General features: G+C 34.4%; 1 protein-coding gene across 1 annotated transcript in view; it reads right to left on the bottom strand.

Annotated features, from left to right (window-relative positions):
* Nucleotides 1-17,861, bottom strand: part of ARHGAP5 (Rho GTPase activating protein 5) — a 72,922-nt gene that overhangs the window by 15,522 nt on the left and 39,539 nt on the right. The window contains exon 3 of the mRNA XM_080807724.1: nt 12,264-12,411. Within this exon, the coding sequence (XP_080663850.1) occupies nt 12,264-12,411 (148 nt within the window). The remainder of the gene's footprint in view (nt 1-12,263; nt 12,412-17,861) is intronic.

Genomic DNA, 17,861 nt, shown 5'->3' with positions numbered 1-17,861 from the left:
ATTAAGGCAAAATCCTATTTCAAGAAAACTGCACAATGCAATATGCATTTAGACAAAATAAAACAATCTACATTAATCAGTTATTTAAAAAATTAAATAATTTATTTGGAAATGCTAAATCAACAAACTTGTCATTACAGTATGCTTATGATGTACTCATCAGATTCTCTGAGAATATGGAATTGGGGACTCAGCATGTAATTCAAACTGAGACATAAAAATGTAGGATGTATGAACAGACAAGGTAAGTCTGGAGAGAGAAAAGGACACAGAAAAACAGATGATACTACTACCTTGATTCTAGTCCACTGGGGACAGATGCTCTTGGCTTCCAGAAATAAATTTCCTTTCAATTAAATGTTATTTTTTGCATTTGGTTTCTTGCAACCAAAATTCGGATTTTAAAAGCCTTAATTCCTAGGCTATAGATTCATTTCTTTTTTTTCCTTCTTTTAAGCACTCAGTATTTTTAAGTAGAAGACACATGTGGGGGTAGGGAGACAACTGGATTAGAAGCAGTAAAGCAGTAACAGTGTAAATATGATTTTAAAAGATCTTGATGTGGTAGTGACAATGGAAAACAGACAGAAGAAAAATACTGCTAAGAAAGGGCAAGCCTTAGTAATTAATGGTGTGTGGGCACAAAGGGTGAAAGAGGAGTCAGATAAAGAAATACCTTTGCCCAGATAACTGGGAAAAAGAAACTGAATTTTAATCTTAAATGCCAAGATATCACATCTAAATAGAAAAGTTCAATAGGCAGTTGGCAATACAGGAAAACACTGGGGTGTGAGAAAAAGAGCTGGGAGTCATTTTCTTAGATGTGGTACCCCAAGCCTAAAACAAAATGTGTAACAGAATATGCATAAATGAGATGAACACTAAATGAGGCAGCTATATCTTACTGAAATTAATTAAAAGTGTACTTCATAAATGCAGAAAAGATATGAACATGTGGAGCCCTACTATGGTGTGTTTTTATTTGAACAAGGATTTAATATTCCTTAATACAACACCTACTATGGGCTGTGTATTAGAATATACATGTGATGTAAGACATAAAATATACTGTCCCTGATATGAAGCAGTAGGTAGTTCAACAGGCCAGTTATTTTAAGTCTTAAAACAATGGCTAAAGTAAAATGTCCATCAATTTCAGGCTGAGTATAGTATAATTTTTCATATGGTAAAAGCTTATAAATCCAGACCAAATATTTTAAGAAAATAAAAGTACAGACCAGTATCTCTCATGAACACAGTTGCAAAAATCCTCAGCAAAGTATTAGCAAACTGAATTTTAAAAAAGTATAAAAAAGATGATATACTACGAACAAGTGGGTTTTATCACAGGTAATCAAGGTTGTCCAATATTCAAAAACCATTAAATCAATTAAACAATCCATTAAATCATTAGCCTAAAAAAGAAAAATCACACAATCATACCAATATACAGAAAAAGCATCTGACAGAATCCAACATTCATTTATGATAAAAACTCTCAGCAAACAAGGAACAAAGGGGAGCTTCCTTAATATGATAAAGACTATCTATAAAAAAAGAAACACCTATAGCAAACATCATACTTAATAGTAAGAAACCTGGAACTTTCTTATTAAAATCAGGTACAAGGCAAGGATGTCCCTACTCACCATGCCTTTCGACAGTATTTTTAGAAATCCTTGCCAAAGCAATACAGCAAAAAAAGGAAATCAAAAGCATAAAGACTGGAAAGAAAAGCTATCTTTTTTTTTTAAAACAAATGACACAATCTTCTATGTGTTAATAAGTAAACAGGCTAAAATCTGGAGTAAGTAATTATAGCAAGGCTGCAGGATACAAGGTTAACATATGAAAGTCCGTTACTTCCTTTATATACCAATGAACAAGTGGAACTTGAAATTAAAAATATGATACCATTTACATTAGCAATCCCCAAAATGAAATACTTAAGTATAAATTCAACAAACTTGTATAAGATCTACATGAGGAAAACTGATGATAAAACTTGAAGAACTAAGTGGAGAAATATTCCATGTTCATAGATAAGAAGACAAAATATTGTCAACATGTCAGTTCTTCCCAACTTGATTTACATAGTCGACACAATCCAATCAAATTCCTATTTCTATTATCAAATTATAGTAGTTTTATTATAAATATCAACTAAAAAATAAATTAAAAAATAAGTATCAACAAACTGATTCTAAATTTTACATAGAAAGGCCAAGACTCAAAGCAAATACAATATTCAGAGAGAAGAATAAAGTTGGAGGACTGACACTACCCAACTTTAAAACTTACTATAGGGCAACAGTAAACAAGACCATGTGGTATTAAGAAAACATAGGGAAACAGAACAGAACAGAAAACCCAGTAAAAGACACCTACAGAGTCAACTAATTTTTAACCAAGGAGCAAAGGCAATAAATACAACAGGGCAAAGATAATCTTTTCAACAAATGGTACAAGAAAAGCTATGCATCTGCATTTAAAAACAAAACAAAACAAAAAACAAACCTAGATATAAACCTTTCACCCTTGACAAAAATGAACTCAAAATGGAATATAAATGTAAAAGTCGGGGCGCCTGGGTGGCTCAGTGGGTTAAAGCCTCTGCCTTCAGCTCAGGTCATGATCCCAGGGTCCTGGGATCGAGCCCCACATCGGGCTCTCTGCTCAGCGGGGAGCTTGCTTCCTCCTCTCTCTCTGCCTGCCTCTCTGCCTACTTGTGATCTCTGTCTGTCAAATAAATAAATAAAATCTTTAAAAAAAAAATGTACAAGTCAAATGACTTAAATACAAAACAGAACTATAAAATGCCTGGAAGACAGCAGCAGAAAACCTAGATAACCTTGGGTATGTATGGTGATGCCTTTTTAGATACAACACTGAAGACACAATCCCTGAAGGAAATATTGATAAACTGGACTTCATTAAAACTAAAAATTTCTGTTCTGTGAAAAACAGTATTTTGAGAATTAGAAGACAAGTCACAGACGGGGGAAAAAATATCTACAGAACACATATCTGATAAAGGATTGGTATCCAAAATATACACAAAACACTTAAAACTCAATAAGAAAACAAGTCCATTACAAAACAGGCTAAAGACCTTAATAGACACCATAAAGGAAGAGTTACTGATGGCAAATAAGAGTATGAAAATATGTTCTACATAGTGTGTTACTAGAAAACTGCAAATTAAAACAATGAGATACTGCTACACACCTATTAAAATAACACTGACAAAGCCAACTGCTAGCAAAGATGTGGAAAAACAGTAACTCTCATTCACTGTTGGTGAGACTGCAAAATGGAAGACACTTTGGAAGACAGTTTGGCAGTTTCTCACAAAACAAAACACATTCCCTACTATACCATCCAGCAACTGCACTTCTTATTATTTACCCAATGGAGTTGAAAACTTACATCCACACAACAATCTGAAGACTATGTTCACAGCATTTTAATTCACAATTGCCAAAAGCTGGAAGCAATCCAGATGTCCTTCAGTAGGTGTATGGTTAAACAAACTGTAGCACATCCAGACATCATGGAATTATTAAGTGCCAAAAAGAAATAAGTTATTAAAACATGAAAAGACATGGAAGAATCTTAAAATGCATATTACTAAGTGAAAGAAGCCAATCTGGAAAGCCTACATACTCTATGATTCCAACGATAGGACACCATGGAAAGGCAAAATGATGGCAAATAAAAAGATCAGTTGCTGCCTGGGGTAGAGGAAGGGAGAGTGGGGACGAGATGAATAGGCAGAACACAGAGAATTTTTAGGGCAGTGAAAACTGTCTGTATGTTATTATAATGATGGATATTATCATTACACATTTGTCTAAACCCACAGAATGTACAAAACCAAGAGTGAAGTCTAATGTACACTAGGGACTTTGGGTGATTTCGATGCATTAATGTAGGCTGAACCTTGGTAAAAAACGTAGTGTTCTGATGAGTGATGCTAGTAATGTGGAGTGGGGCGGGGTTCATATGCAGAAACAAGGAATATATGGGAATATATACCTTCTTCTCAATTTTGTTATAAACTTAAAATTGCTCTAAAAAATGAATCTATCTACATATATCGAGCTTATAATGGTGAACTAACATCAGGACGCCTAGGTGGCTCAGTTAGTTAAGCACCTGCCTTCGCTAGGTCCTTGGATCAAGTTCCGCATTGGGTTCCTTGCTCAGTGGGGAGCCTGCTTCTCCCTCTGCCTGCAGCTCCCCCTGTTAGTGCTCTTTCTCTTTCTCTGACAAATAAATAAAATCTTAAAAAAAAGGATGAACCAATATCAATGCAGTAAGAATCTTCTACCAGTGTTAAGTAACATATTAGGCAAAGGCTATTACAGGAATAATAAAGCTAGCGGCAGTACTTTTTCTTCTTTGCAGTATTTTCTTAATAAAAAACAGTATCTTAAATTCCACTGGGGGGAGGGTGGAAAAGATATATATATTATTACAACTCAAATTTACTGAATTAAAACATGTCACTAGGGCACCTGAGTGGCTCAATTGGTTAAACGGCTGCCTTTAGCTCAGGTCATGATCCGGGGATTCCAGGATCAAGCCCCATGTCAGGCTCCCTTGCTCAGTAGGAAATCTGCTTCTCCCTCTCCCTCTGTCCCTCCTCCAGCTTGTGCTCCAACTCTCAAATGAATATAATCTTTAAAAAAAATAAAAAACTTGTCACTATATTTTCCAGCCACTAAATCTTTAATATTTGGGAAAAAAACAGTAATAGCTCTCCAATCTTTCATTTTGTTATTTTCCTTACTATAATGATTAAAATTTCATAAGCAGGCTTGCCTAGCTGGCTCAACCGGTACAGCATGCGACTCCTGACCTCAGGGTCATGAGTTTGAGCCCCATGCTGGGCACAGAGATTACTTAATACATTTTTAAAAAAATAAAGTTCATAAAAACGATACTACTTTACAACATTTTCATCCCCTGTTCAAAATAACAATGTCTTATGTTAAAGATAAAAAAATAAGCTTTGAAAAGTGAAGTGACTTTCTCAAGGTCACACACTAAACAAGCTAGGGTAATTAGTTTGTCACATTCAATACATGCTTACTTGTTTTATGGTGCATACTTTCTACCACTTCAGGCTGGGCATAGAAAACTCATGTCTTAAATACTTTTCTGAAAAAAACAAAACTACAAGCATATAAAAATGTACATATAAGAGGATAACTGCCAGTATTGAATGTTTGGAGACTTACATTCAGAAATACAGGGTAATTGAATAAACCATGACCATAATGCTGTTGTTCATGTACTAAAATTATTATAAAACCATGTTAAATTATCCCCTTTTGAAAAAGCTATGTATGCTTAAAGGTGTAGAAAACCTTAACTCTTGATCATAATAAAGTTAAAAGTGATTTTTCAGTCTACTTCTTACAGACTTATCTGCACTTTTCTTCTTGCTATAACGAAAGAGAGAACTCCTTTCCTTAACAACAACAATAAAACAACTCTGAAGATCATCAAAAGTCACCTGTAAGCAGTAATGGTAAATGGAGCTAGACTCCAATTGTATGACCTCAGATCTGTTACTTAATTTCTCTGAACATGTTTCTACTTCTGTGAAACAGATAAAACAATCGTACATACAACTCATACAGGTTGAAAACTACATGAATATGCAAGTTATTTTATAGTATACTAAAAATTACTATACAAACAGTAAATATTCCATAAAAGCTGATTAATTTATAAAGGAAGCATCTGGAACAGCTTTCACCTAAGAACAGCTTTCACCTAAGAATTGTCTATTTCCACAGAAAAACCAGAAAATATCTTACACATTGAGTATCACCTTCATCCATTATTGTTACAATGCAAAACTTGTGTTTTTATGATATTATAATTTAGTGGGGCTAAGCATAATGCAAATTATCCAGTTGCTATACATTTAAATTATTATAAGTTTCACTGCAACAGAAATGTTTCCATTTCTCATCTTTTCATGCAGCCTTTGTGTTCGCATGAGAAAACAACAAATATTAATTGTAGTTTGGAAAATAAAGTCTGAAATATTCATGTGTAACAACGTCACAAGGACAAATATGGTTATTATGAAAAAACTGTTTAAACGTTTATTAAGTAAGGAGTTACTTACATGTGCCACAGCCATGGGTTTTAGGACCCAGGGGTCCCCACTCATGATTATTGTCTAATGGCAATGATGTAAAAACAAACGACAACAACAATAACAAAAAAGCATTACTTAAGACTCAATGAGTAGCTACTTAAAGAAGATAGTATTTCTGCTAACAGATAAAAATAAATTTCAGAGCTAGAAACCATAAAAAAGTAGTATTAATATAGCAGGAAAACCTCAAGGAATTTCTGCTAGACACAACATACTAAAACTAAAGAAGTTCATTAAGAGACTAACTTATAATTCCTGCTTTCTCTGGTTTTGAAAGAGTCCTATCTTCAGAATCTATTTAGGCATTCCTGGATTAGAGTCTTTGAAATTTTTTTCCCTACATTTTACAGTTTTCCAATTTGCTGCTTTGCTGGTAGTACACCTCCTGCTGCTGATAATCTTATCTTGCTCTTCCAATTTGCCAATGATTTGGACAAATTTGAACTCTTGTACATTGCTGATGGAAATATAAAATGGTGAAAGCACCACAGAAAGTAATTTGATAGCTCTGCAAAAAGACAAACACAGAATTACCATATGACTCAACATTCAACTCCTGGGTACATACCCCAAAGAACTGTAACAGGTACTCAAAACAAATGTTTGTATATGAATGCTCACGGCAGCAGTGTTTACAATTGTCAAACACAGAAACAAACTAAATGTCCACCAACTTATCAATGAATAAACAAAATGTGGTAAATCCACACAATTACATATGCTACAACACAGATGAACACTATGCAAAGTAAAAGATGCCAGAGAAAAGGTTACATAATGTATGATTCCATATATATGAAATATTTAGGATAAGTAAATCCACAGAGACAAAAAGCAGGTTGGTAGTTGCCACAGTCTTGGGCCAAGGGAGGAATATGGAAAGGAGTAACTACTCAATGGGTAGTTTCCTCTAGGGTGATAAAAATCTTTGGAACTAGACAAGGTGGTGGTTGCAGAACACTGTACATGCACTACCGGTCACTGAACTGGGCATTTTTATATGGCTAATTTTATGTCATATGAATTTTATCTCAACAAAAATGTTTCATTCTAAGTCCCCTGACTTCTTTATGTTCAATGTTGATATTGATGCTCCATTATTAAAATTTTCCTCCTCTCTAGTGTTTTAAAGCCTACTCTTTCTATAGCCTATTTGCACTGAGTTTTTCTTCTCACTCCGTATATTCACCCTCAATTTCATCAACACACAGCTTACATTAATAACTATATAATGACAATCACCAATTTTTTTTTTCACTATTACCAAAGTCTTAAGACTAAATCATTTTCCAAAGATCCACAGCCATACATTCAATGGAGTCTTGGGGCTTTTATATGGATAACCCACAGGCAACTGACAATTTAACATGTACATAATGAATCCATTACCAAAATGTCATTTCTGCTTTTCATACTACAATTTCTGATGTATGGAATGGCTGAATCACTATATTGTACACCTAAAACTAATACAACACTATGTTAACTACACTGAAATTTTTAAAAAATTGCAGAATTAAAATGTGTAACAATGGAACAAGGGACGGAAGTTTAAATATATTGTTACTAGGTTCTAAATTGTACATTACAGTGCTGTAATATTTGACAATGAGCTGTGATTAAAGATATGTATCTCAAACACTAAGCATATCACTTAAAAGACCTAAGACAGACATAACTGATAACCCAAATTTGGGTTAAAACAAAATTTTTAAAAAATCCAACTAATCCAAAAGATGGCAGGAAAAGAAGAAAAAAAGAATAATAATCACACAGACAAAAAGAAAACAAAAACAAGATGGGAGATTTAAAACCAGTTATACTGATAATTATAATAAAAACCAATGACCTAATAAATATTCCAATGACACAAATGAATTACCAAATCCACTAACATGCTGCCCACAAGAAGCTAAACTAAATATAAAGATACAAATAGGCTACAAGAATGGAAAAGATATACCACGCAAACATTACTCAAGGAAAATACCACTGGCTATATTAATATTACATAAAGTAGTCTTAAGAAGGAATATTATAAAGCATAAAGCGAATCTTTTTTATAATTGTAACTAAGTTCATCAAGCAGACATAATCCTAAATGTATATGCAACTAAACAAATTTCAAAACACATGAAGCAAAACCTAACAGAACGGAAAAGGAGAAAGACATATATAATCATGAGGGAGGGCAGACTTCAACAATATTTTTTAATTAAAAAAAAAAAAAAGTCGACAAAAAAAATCAGTAGGGATCTATGAGAATTCTTAAAGAACATCTCGTGACCTAACTTCCATTTACAGAACTCTTCACCCAACTGCTTAATAAAACATTCTATTCAAGGTCCCATGGAACAGTCTTCAAAATAAGAGTATATTCTGAGCTATAAAACAATCTAAATAAACTTACAGTGAAATCAAACTCCTTGTTTTCTGAATGCAATAGAATTAAACTAGAAATGAGTAACATGATATCTGGAAAACATTCAGAAATAAAATACTTCTGAGGAGCCTGCGTGGCTCAGTTGGTTAAGCATCTGCCTTTGGCTCAGATCATGATCCCAGGGTTCTGGGATCCTGGGATCCTCCTTGCTCAGTGGGGAGCCTGCTTCCTCCTCTCCCTCTAATAAATAAGAAATAAAACCTTTTAAAAAAATAAAATACTTCTAAATAACCAATGAGTTAAATTTTTTAAAAAATCAAAAGGGAAGTTACAAAGTATTCCAAACTGAATACAAATGTAAACATATCAAAATCTGTGGTATGAGGAAAATATTTAACATTAAATGTTATAGTAAAGACTGGTCAAAATCATTAATCTGGGTTTCTACTTTAAGACACTATAAAGAAGCCAAATGAAAGCAGAAAAGGGAATTAAAAGTAGAATTCACTGAATTAAAAAATAGACAAAAGATAGGAAACAAAAATCAATAAAACAAAAAGTTGGTTCTTTGAAAAGATCAGTAATATTGATAAATATCTCATAAAAGGGGTAAAAAAAGACAAATTAGTGATGCAAAACCAAAATAGAAGATATCACTACAGATACTACAGGCATTAAAAAATGGATAAGGAATTTTATAAACAAGCTTATGCCATCCTGGGTGAAACAGACAAACCCCCTGAAAGACACACAAAAAACCCAATGCTTACTCAAGAAATCAAAAATCTGTAAAGCCCAGTATCTACTTAAAAAATTTTTTAATCCATAGTTAAAAACCTTCTCATAAATAAAATTCCAGGTCCAAACAGTTTCACTGGTGAATTATACTAAAATTTACAGAAGGAAATATTACCAATTCTGTATAAACTTTTTAGAAAAGACTCAAGTCTGTGATGCCAGTTTTACTCTGATACTAAACCAGACAAAGACATCGCAAATACTGAAAACTACAGACCAATATCCCTCAGGAAGCAGAAATCCTTAACATTTCAATAAACTGAATCCAGCAGTATCTAAAAAAGCCAAAACATTATGACCAAGTGGTATTTATCCCAGGGATGCAAGTTTAGTTTCACATTTGAAGATCAATTCATGTAATTTACCATATAAACAGACTTTAAAAAGAACAATATGATCACCTCAACAGATGGAGTCACATGACAAAATTGACATTCATTTTGGATACAAGGAAACAAGAACAGAAGGGAACTTCTCAATCTGATAAAGAGCATCTACAAAATCCCCAACAGCTAGCTATCATTATCATCATACTTCATGATGAAACATTGGATGCTTTTTGGGATGATGAAAATGTTCTGTATCTTGACTGTGGTGGTGCTTAAATGACTACAGAGTTATCAAAACTCACTGTACAATTAAAATTGGTGAATTTCACTGTATGTAAATCATCAATGAAGTTGAATTTAAAACTAACATAACGGCTTCTTCAAGGTTGTTTAAAAAGTTTAGTCCTTTAAATAAGGCCTGTTGATTGATTCTAACAGTAAAAGTACTGCTCATTTACACCACTATGTCTATGGAACTCCAAACAACAGAGTACGACTTTTATTTTTTTTAAAGATTTTATTTATCTGACAGGGAGAGAGATCACAAGTAGGCAGAGAGGCAGGCAGATAGAGAGGGATGCAGGCTCCCCACTGAGCAGAGAGCCCGATGTGGGCCTCAATCCCAGGACCCTAGGATCATGACTTGAGCCGAAGGCAGAAGCTTAAGCCACTGAGCCACCCAGGCACCCAAAGTACGACTTTCAAATAGTAAGTATCTGATATATATTTACATTGTAAGTAAAACCTTCAAAAGATGGTTGTGCTGTAAGTGCATATAGAGAATTCAACACTGAACTCAAGCAACTGAGAATTTTCTGCTAAAACTCATCTGCATTAATTCGTAAAAATCAAATACACTACCACTACCACCACCAAAGAACTGGGCTTTAATCTTCTATATGACTACTCTTACGGTCTTATGGTATCTCAGCACACTTCTAACAAAGCACTTAAAGATATAAAATTTCCTGTCAGTTAACTGAATTAATTCAAATTATGCTAAGAATTGGGGTAGAATTTAATTTTATCTTACAATTGGAATTCATTCATTTTCCTCATACCAAATCACTCAATTACCGTAAAAATATTCAAGAAATGGGAATTTTTTTTTTAAAGATTTTATTTATTTATTTGACAGAGATCACAAGTAGGCAGAGAGGCAGGCAGAGAGAGAGGAAGGGAAGCAGGCTCCCCGCTGAGCAGAGAGCCCGATGTGGGGCTCGATCCCAGGACCCCGAGACCACGACCCAAGCCGAAAGGCAGAGGCTTTAACCCACTGAGCCACCCAGGTGCCCCAAGAAATGGGAATTTTTAACTATAAAAAATAAATGTACAAACTACTATCAATTATTACTTTATTGCTTTCTAATTACTAAAGAAAAATACCTCCTAATTTCTCAGTCATATCCATAAAGCCAAATTTTACTAAAGCAAATGAGAGTTCTAGCTCAAAGCAGAAAGCTAGTATTTTAAAAACGTCTGCACTTCTACTATGCTAAAGATGGGCAGAAATACAGACAAGAAATTTGGCTAAAACACACTATGTTGAAGGAAAAAAACAAATGATTAAGAGCATAACCAAATGTAGGCTCCATAAATTAACCCTTATTAATGAAATGGGGAAGATAAGTTATTTTAACTATAATACTAATAAGTTATTTTAACTATAATACTAATGGGTAACAGTTACTGTCCCATATTCTACTCCTTTATTAAAACTTAAAAGTCAGCACTTCTCACCAAAGAGAAAATCTAATAGGTATAGAACTGTACATCCAAGCAAAAATGAGCTTGACATTTTAGACAGGACAGATGTCCTAGTGTTGTCTTTTAAACAATGCTTATTTAGCAAAGAAGATCATTAAGAACAAATAAAGCTAAGAGGGAATTAGTGCATGTTTTCAAATCATTAAATTCTGTAGTCCATTCAGTTACTGAGGTTTAATGTTAACTCATATTTTTAAATGCACATAAACATAAGATTCTATCTTTATTCTTCAATTTTGACTAGTCCAGCCCTCAGATAATAACACAGGCTAGTTTTTAAAATAATGAGGGTATCTGTACACTCCTTAAAAATACAACTCAAACCATAAACAACATATCAAGATAGTGCTGCTAAATAAACAGTAACATCTCATACAAGCAAGCCTTTCATACATTTATAAATATCACTATGAACTTTAAAATAAAAATTTATGTGTAAAATGGGTAATAAAAATAGTACTAGACTTAAAAAATTGATAACTTTCAAATTATCTATTTAAAATCATAACTATGATTAAACAGCAGTGTAATTCTAAATTACAGAATAAGAGAAATAACATTTTAGCATTCGACTTACCCATTTATTAAAGAGAAGTCCAACAAAAGCATTAATGACTAACAAGAGAGCTTTTTTCAAGTACCAGACAGTTATGTCTAGAGTAACTATTCAACAAATCAATCCTAAGAAGAACTATACACCTCTTTCAAAACTTAGCTTTTATGAATCATGAACATTTGACAAAGTGTTGGTATAGCAAAAGTGAAATTTTAAATTAAATCTCTTGCAATGGTACTTCTATCCTACCTGTATCTTCAATAAATTCCACACATTTTTCAACAAACAGTGGTATGGGCTTCTCAGCTGTAACCAGATCCTGGAGGGGCATCCCAAAGTAATTACTTTCCCAATTTCTACGTGTTGGTGGATTGAAGTTCTTAGTTTTCTTTTTCTGCTATAAGAAAACATATTCAAGTTAAAACTATTAAAATTAATTTCCTTCAGAATAACAGTTATATTTAGCAATCCAAATACATATTTCGTATCAGAAGAAGTATTTAAAAGCCACATCCCACCTAAACGAACATGAATATGGGACTCCATTAAATCCTGCTAGAAACAACTCGAGCAATGGAAAAAAAACAAAACATGAACAGAGAAAAAAATGACTAGAAAGAAAGTTCCTTTTAGAAAATAATAGGAAACTGGATAGGTAGGGAAATTAGAAAAGATCATTTTTCAATGCCAACTCAAGGGAAAAGCTGGAAGTAAACAACACTTAATTCAGTTTAGGTGCAGTCTACTGATTCTATTTGGTCTTTGGGGCAGATCCAAGTGAGGTTTTTGTGCATAGCTATATTTATGAGAACATAATATAGCTTTAATTATTGATTATACAATGAAACTGTGTAACTTCATGAATTTTAGTCCCATCATTTGTCCTTTATTTTCCCATTTTCTTCCTATCTACTGACTCTGTTTCTTAAACGTTAATACAGTTTTTTTTAAGTAATAGAAAAAACATTTTCACAATAGTAAAAACAAAAATGAAATCTTAATTTTCAAAGTTTAACTTCAATCTAGCACTGGGAGAAAAGGGGTTCTTTTTTTTTTTTTTTCATTTATTTATTTGACAGACAGAGATCACAAGTAGGCAGAGAGGCAGGCAGAGAGAGAGAGAGAGGAGGAAGCAGGCTCCCCACTGAGCAGAGAACATGATGTGGGGCTCCATCATGACCTGAGCTGAAAGCAGAGGCTTTAACCCACTGAGCTACCCAGGCGCCCCGAGAAAACGGGTTCTTAACCAGGGAGTGAACATCTCAAAAACCTAAGGAAGTACTGTCTAGAATTCAACTGCTGTGGAGATTCCGAGTCAATTTTTCTGGAGTAAGCTATTTTAAGCCTCTCCAAAGATAATTTTACTATGTATCCTTAGTTGAGACTCTAAAATACAGGAAGATGCAATTTTCAGAAATTTGAAGATGTTAGAGCATTTCTATTGTTCCCTTTTTAGTTTATGTACAAAAATTTTTTTAAAAAATATTATTTATTTACTTATTTATTTGAGAGAGAAAGAGAGAGAGCGTGCGCGCGCCCGCTCATATGAGAGGGGAGAGGGTCAGAAGGGTCAGAAGCAGACTCCCCACTGAGCAGGGAGCCCAATGCAGGACTTGATCCTGGGACTCCAGGATCATGATCTGAGCCGAAGGCAGTTGCTTAACCAACTGAGCCCCCCAGGCACCTACAAAGTTATTTTCTCTGATAAATCACAAACCTATTCAAATCTGTCCTAAGTATCTCTAATAAGTATCATTACTAACTTGTAAATAGGATAAAAGCATACTAATTCTTTTCAGAAAGAGGGGGAGGAATAAGATGGGGGGGAGGCAGGAGAGCTTTCTATGCCTAAAGCAATACTCATCTTAATTTCCCATTCTTGCTGGAAGAGTCTCTCCTTTACATAGATCCCCCAGTGTATTCTTCCAAGTCTCTGGCTATCTTGAATAAATAAGTCCTTTCTGCATTTTGATTTCAGGCTGCTCCACCTAGCACACTTTCAGAGCTCATGAAATCCAATTTCTCAATTCTCACATACTGCATTTCAATGATACAGATTACGTATAACCCTGATACATACAAATCACATAAAATATAACTAGATATCTGGAATGTTGCCAACAAAGCACTGGAATGTTTGATCTGGCTCAAGACCTAAATCTACCAAGTCAAGCAGTGTAGATCCTTACTCCTTAAATAATCCTTCCACTACCACACAATCACCACCAAACAGAACAATATGCAAGGAAATGGAAATGAAGACACTTAGGTAGATAGTGGCTGAGTCCTTTTTCTCAGGAACATTAAGGTGCTTTCTAAGCCTGCAAACTACCAGGTGCAAAATTTTATTAGAAAACTGAAAACTGAGGCAAAGATGGATGTATTTTATTTAAAGTAATAATACAGCAATGAAAAAGATTACACTTAGGTAGATTAATGGAAAGAACAATGCTTAGCCTATGACAGAAGCAACAGGAATGAAATGATAAAAAGATCTTAATAGATATTTGCTACCTAAATAAAGAACAGTTACAAGAAAAGTAAGCTAGCTTGTCCTAAATGTTCCAGTCAACTCTTAAGAAATCCTCTTTTTAATACTGCCTTTTAGGAATCTATCTAAACTCCCAGATGACTCAGAAAACATTCCACCCTTAATCCCTGGGATGATAGAAAATAAGAAACAATTAAGTGTAAACTTTATCTAGTAAGCACTGAATACTTGACTAAAATTGGGAGGCTAAAGCCAACAAAACAAAGTAAGGTAGTTTCTCTGGCTTATGCTCAGGGAACATCTCCCAAGGTCTATAAAATTACAAGGGCAAGATGCAGGGCTAGTAATCTAAGGTAATGAAAGGCTAAGTGTCATGTAGCATGGAGTTTCTGGCAAACTCTAAACAAATAATTTACTAATAAAGTACTGCCCTGACAGCTCAAGTTATAATTAAAATATATTAGGAGGGAAAAAAGCATAAAAAGTTCTGTGATTTTACTAATTTTTCTACTAACTGGCACGGATATAAAACATTCTATGCAGGAAAAGTTTTGAATTAGACATTCCTGTATTAGGTTTTAGAGAGTTCTTTTATAATATGTGAATTATGAAAAACTCTACATATTCTGATATACATCCCTTAACTAAGAGATGCTGATCTATAGCTATACATTTATACCAACTCAAAATGAATTTTGTAAGTTACTAACTAAGGTTAGATGATTATAACTGCTATGAAATGCCATCAAGATTCTCTGAAATGCAAGAAAAGGAGGAGGAGTATGGTTATTTGGTAATTATTTCCATAACTTTTGAAGAAGCACTGTCAGAAATGGCAGCCCCCAATTTAAATAATTATGCCAGCAGGAAAACGTCTGATTTATGATGACCAACTTTTGATTCATACTACAGTCACACTATCTTTATTTCTGCTTAAATGCAAATGCCCAATCTTATTTTTCTGGCCACTCAGGAAAATCTCATGTCATGTCAGCTGCTGCAAATGAATATCCACAGAAAATTAAACATCCCATTCACAAATAATGTATACAATGTTATCAATTAAGTGTTCAACATACATTAAAAACTATCATTAGTATAAGAAAACAGGATCAGGAAAAGGTATGTAAGTAACTCTTTCTAGAAATTGCCCTCACACTCCAGTAATATCAGCAATACAACAAAGGAGGGCATCTAAGCAACATCCTCAAATAAATACTGTAATCAGTAACATTTAAAAAAATATACCTCAACTGCTTCTTTCATAATGAACAAAATGAAGAAAAAAAGCAGTTAAGGAGGCTTCCAAAGAGCCAATCCAGGAAACGAGAAAATTTATTATTCTCTATTCTCTTAAATTTAAGATAGGATTCTCAGAGGGGGGGAAAAATCAAAGAAATGAGAAAACAGGAAGCAAAATGTAAAGAAACTAGAGGGAAAAAAAACCCGTTAGAGAAATGAAAACTCTTCAGTAAGACTCCATACAACTGTAAAGATCAAAATAAAGTGAAAAAGATCATTGATTCCCCTTTATTGTATCATTCCTATGATGTATTCCAAACAATACTCTTTTTCTTCCATTTTATTTTATTTAAAAGATTTTTTCATTTATTTGTCAGAGAGAGAGAGAGCGCTAGCGAGCACAAGCGCACAAGCAGGCAGAGGCGGAGAGAGAAGCAGGCTCCCTGCCAAGCAAGGAGCCTGATGCAGGACTTGATCCCAGGACCCTGGGATCATGACCTGAGCCCAAGGCAGTGGCTTAACCGACTGAGCCACCCACACGTCCTTTTTGCTTCCATTTTAAAAAGAAGTCTCAATCTTCCTTTCCTTAAGTATTTGCTCCATAATGCTACTCCTTTTGCAAACTCTGCAAAAGTCATATATATCAGATGTTTCCAATTCTCTCTTACATGTACTCAAATTAGTCTATCACCCTCATCACTCCACTAAATCTGTTCTTATTAAGGTCACCAATGATTGTTTTGTACAGTTAGTTCCCAGTTTTCAACTTCGTTGACCTTTCAGCAGTCACTCGGTATCTTCACTGGACTTTGAGAACACCACCTCTATTTCCTCACTCATGCGCCCCATACAAGTCTCCTCACTGATGTCTCTTAGCCATCCCTGTAATGTTGTGAAAACTCCAGGCCTCAGTCCCTGACCATCTTTTTTTCTCAACATCTATACCCACCCTCTTCATATTGTCATCCATCTGCTGACAACCCAAATACTTCTCAGCTCTTTCTCCTTAACTCAACTCATTTGAAACATTCTAGTGGACATCACCACTTGAATGTCTAAGAAAGATATCTTTGTTAGCATATGCAAAACTAAACTAACTGATGATTTCCTTAAAATGTTTTCCAACTGCAACCTTCTCCATTTCAAATGCTGACAATTCCATCCTTTCAGTAGCTCAGGCTACAAATCTTGGAAGTCATTCTTCATCTCTCTTTCTCTCTCATACCCTACTTCCAACTGTTAAGCAAATGTATTAGATACAGAATCCAACTACTTCTTAAAGCTATCATTTTATACATCTAGATTATTAATCAACTCCTCAATCCATTCCCTCCCCCACGCCCAGTTCTACCACAATCCCCTCAGACCATTCTCAATAAAGCAACCAGAATGATAATGGCTCCCTCAATAGCAGCCTACAAGGCCATATACAATCAGAATGCCTTGAGCTCTGCCTCTCTGTATGTGACTTCACTTCCCTCTACTTCCTTCATCACTTACTCCTTTCCTCCAGCCACATGGCTTAGTTGCTATTTTAACATGCCAGGCATGCTCCTAAGGGTTTTTTTTAATACTGGCTGTTCCCTTTACCATTTCAATGAGGCCAACAGTGACTACCTTCTAGCTCCTGTCCAGTATTCCAATCCAATCCCTTCTACTGCTGTTTCTACCCACACCACTACATTCTTTACTTATGTATTATTATTATTGTTATTATTACTTGGTGTCCTCTACTACAATTTAAGCTCCACACCAGGGCAGGGATTTTTATCTGTTTTGTTCATCAACATACTCCAAAGATCTAGAATACTGCCTGCAAAAAAGAGCAAAGTAAAAAAGGATTTGAGGTCTCTTGAAATAATGAACGCCAATACGTAGATTAGAAGATCTCATCATGTACTAGGAAAGATAAACAGGAGTGGACCATCAAGTTGCAGACATACATTCAACTCAGTAAGCTTCAAAGAATCTCAGAAGCATCCAGGCAGAAGAAATCAAGAATAGCAGAGGGAATATATCAGGATAGCTTTAAAGTTCTCAGGAAAACTGAGAACAGAAGACTGAAGTCAGAAGACTCATTTATAGGGATATTCATGAGAAAAGAATTGTCAAAA

Source organism: Martes martes (genome assembly GCF_963455335.1).
Source record: "Martes martes genome assembly, chromosome: 7".
Classification (NCBI taxonomy): domain Eukaryota; kingdom Metazoa; phylum Chordata; class Mammalia; order Carnivora; family Mustelidae; genus Martes; species Martes martes.
Note: the sequence above shows the minus strand (reverse complement) of the source record. Positions and strands in the feature narration are given on the sequence as shown.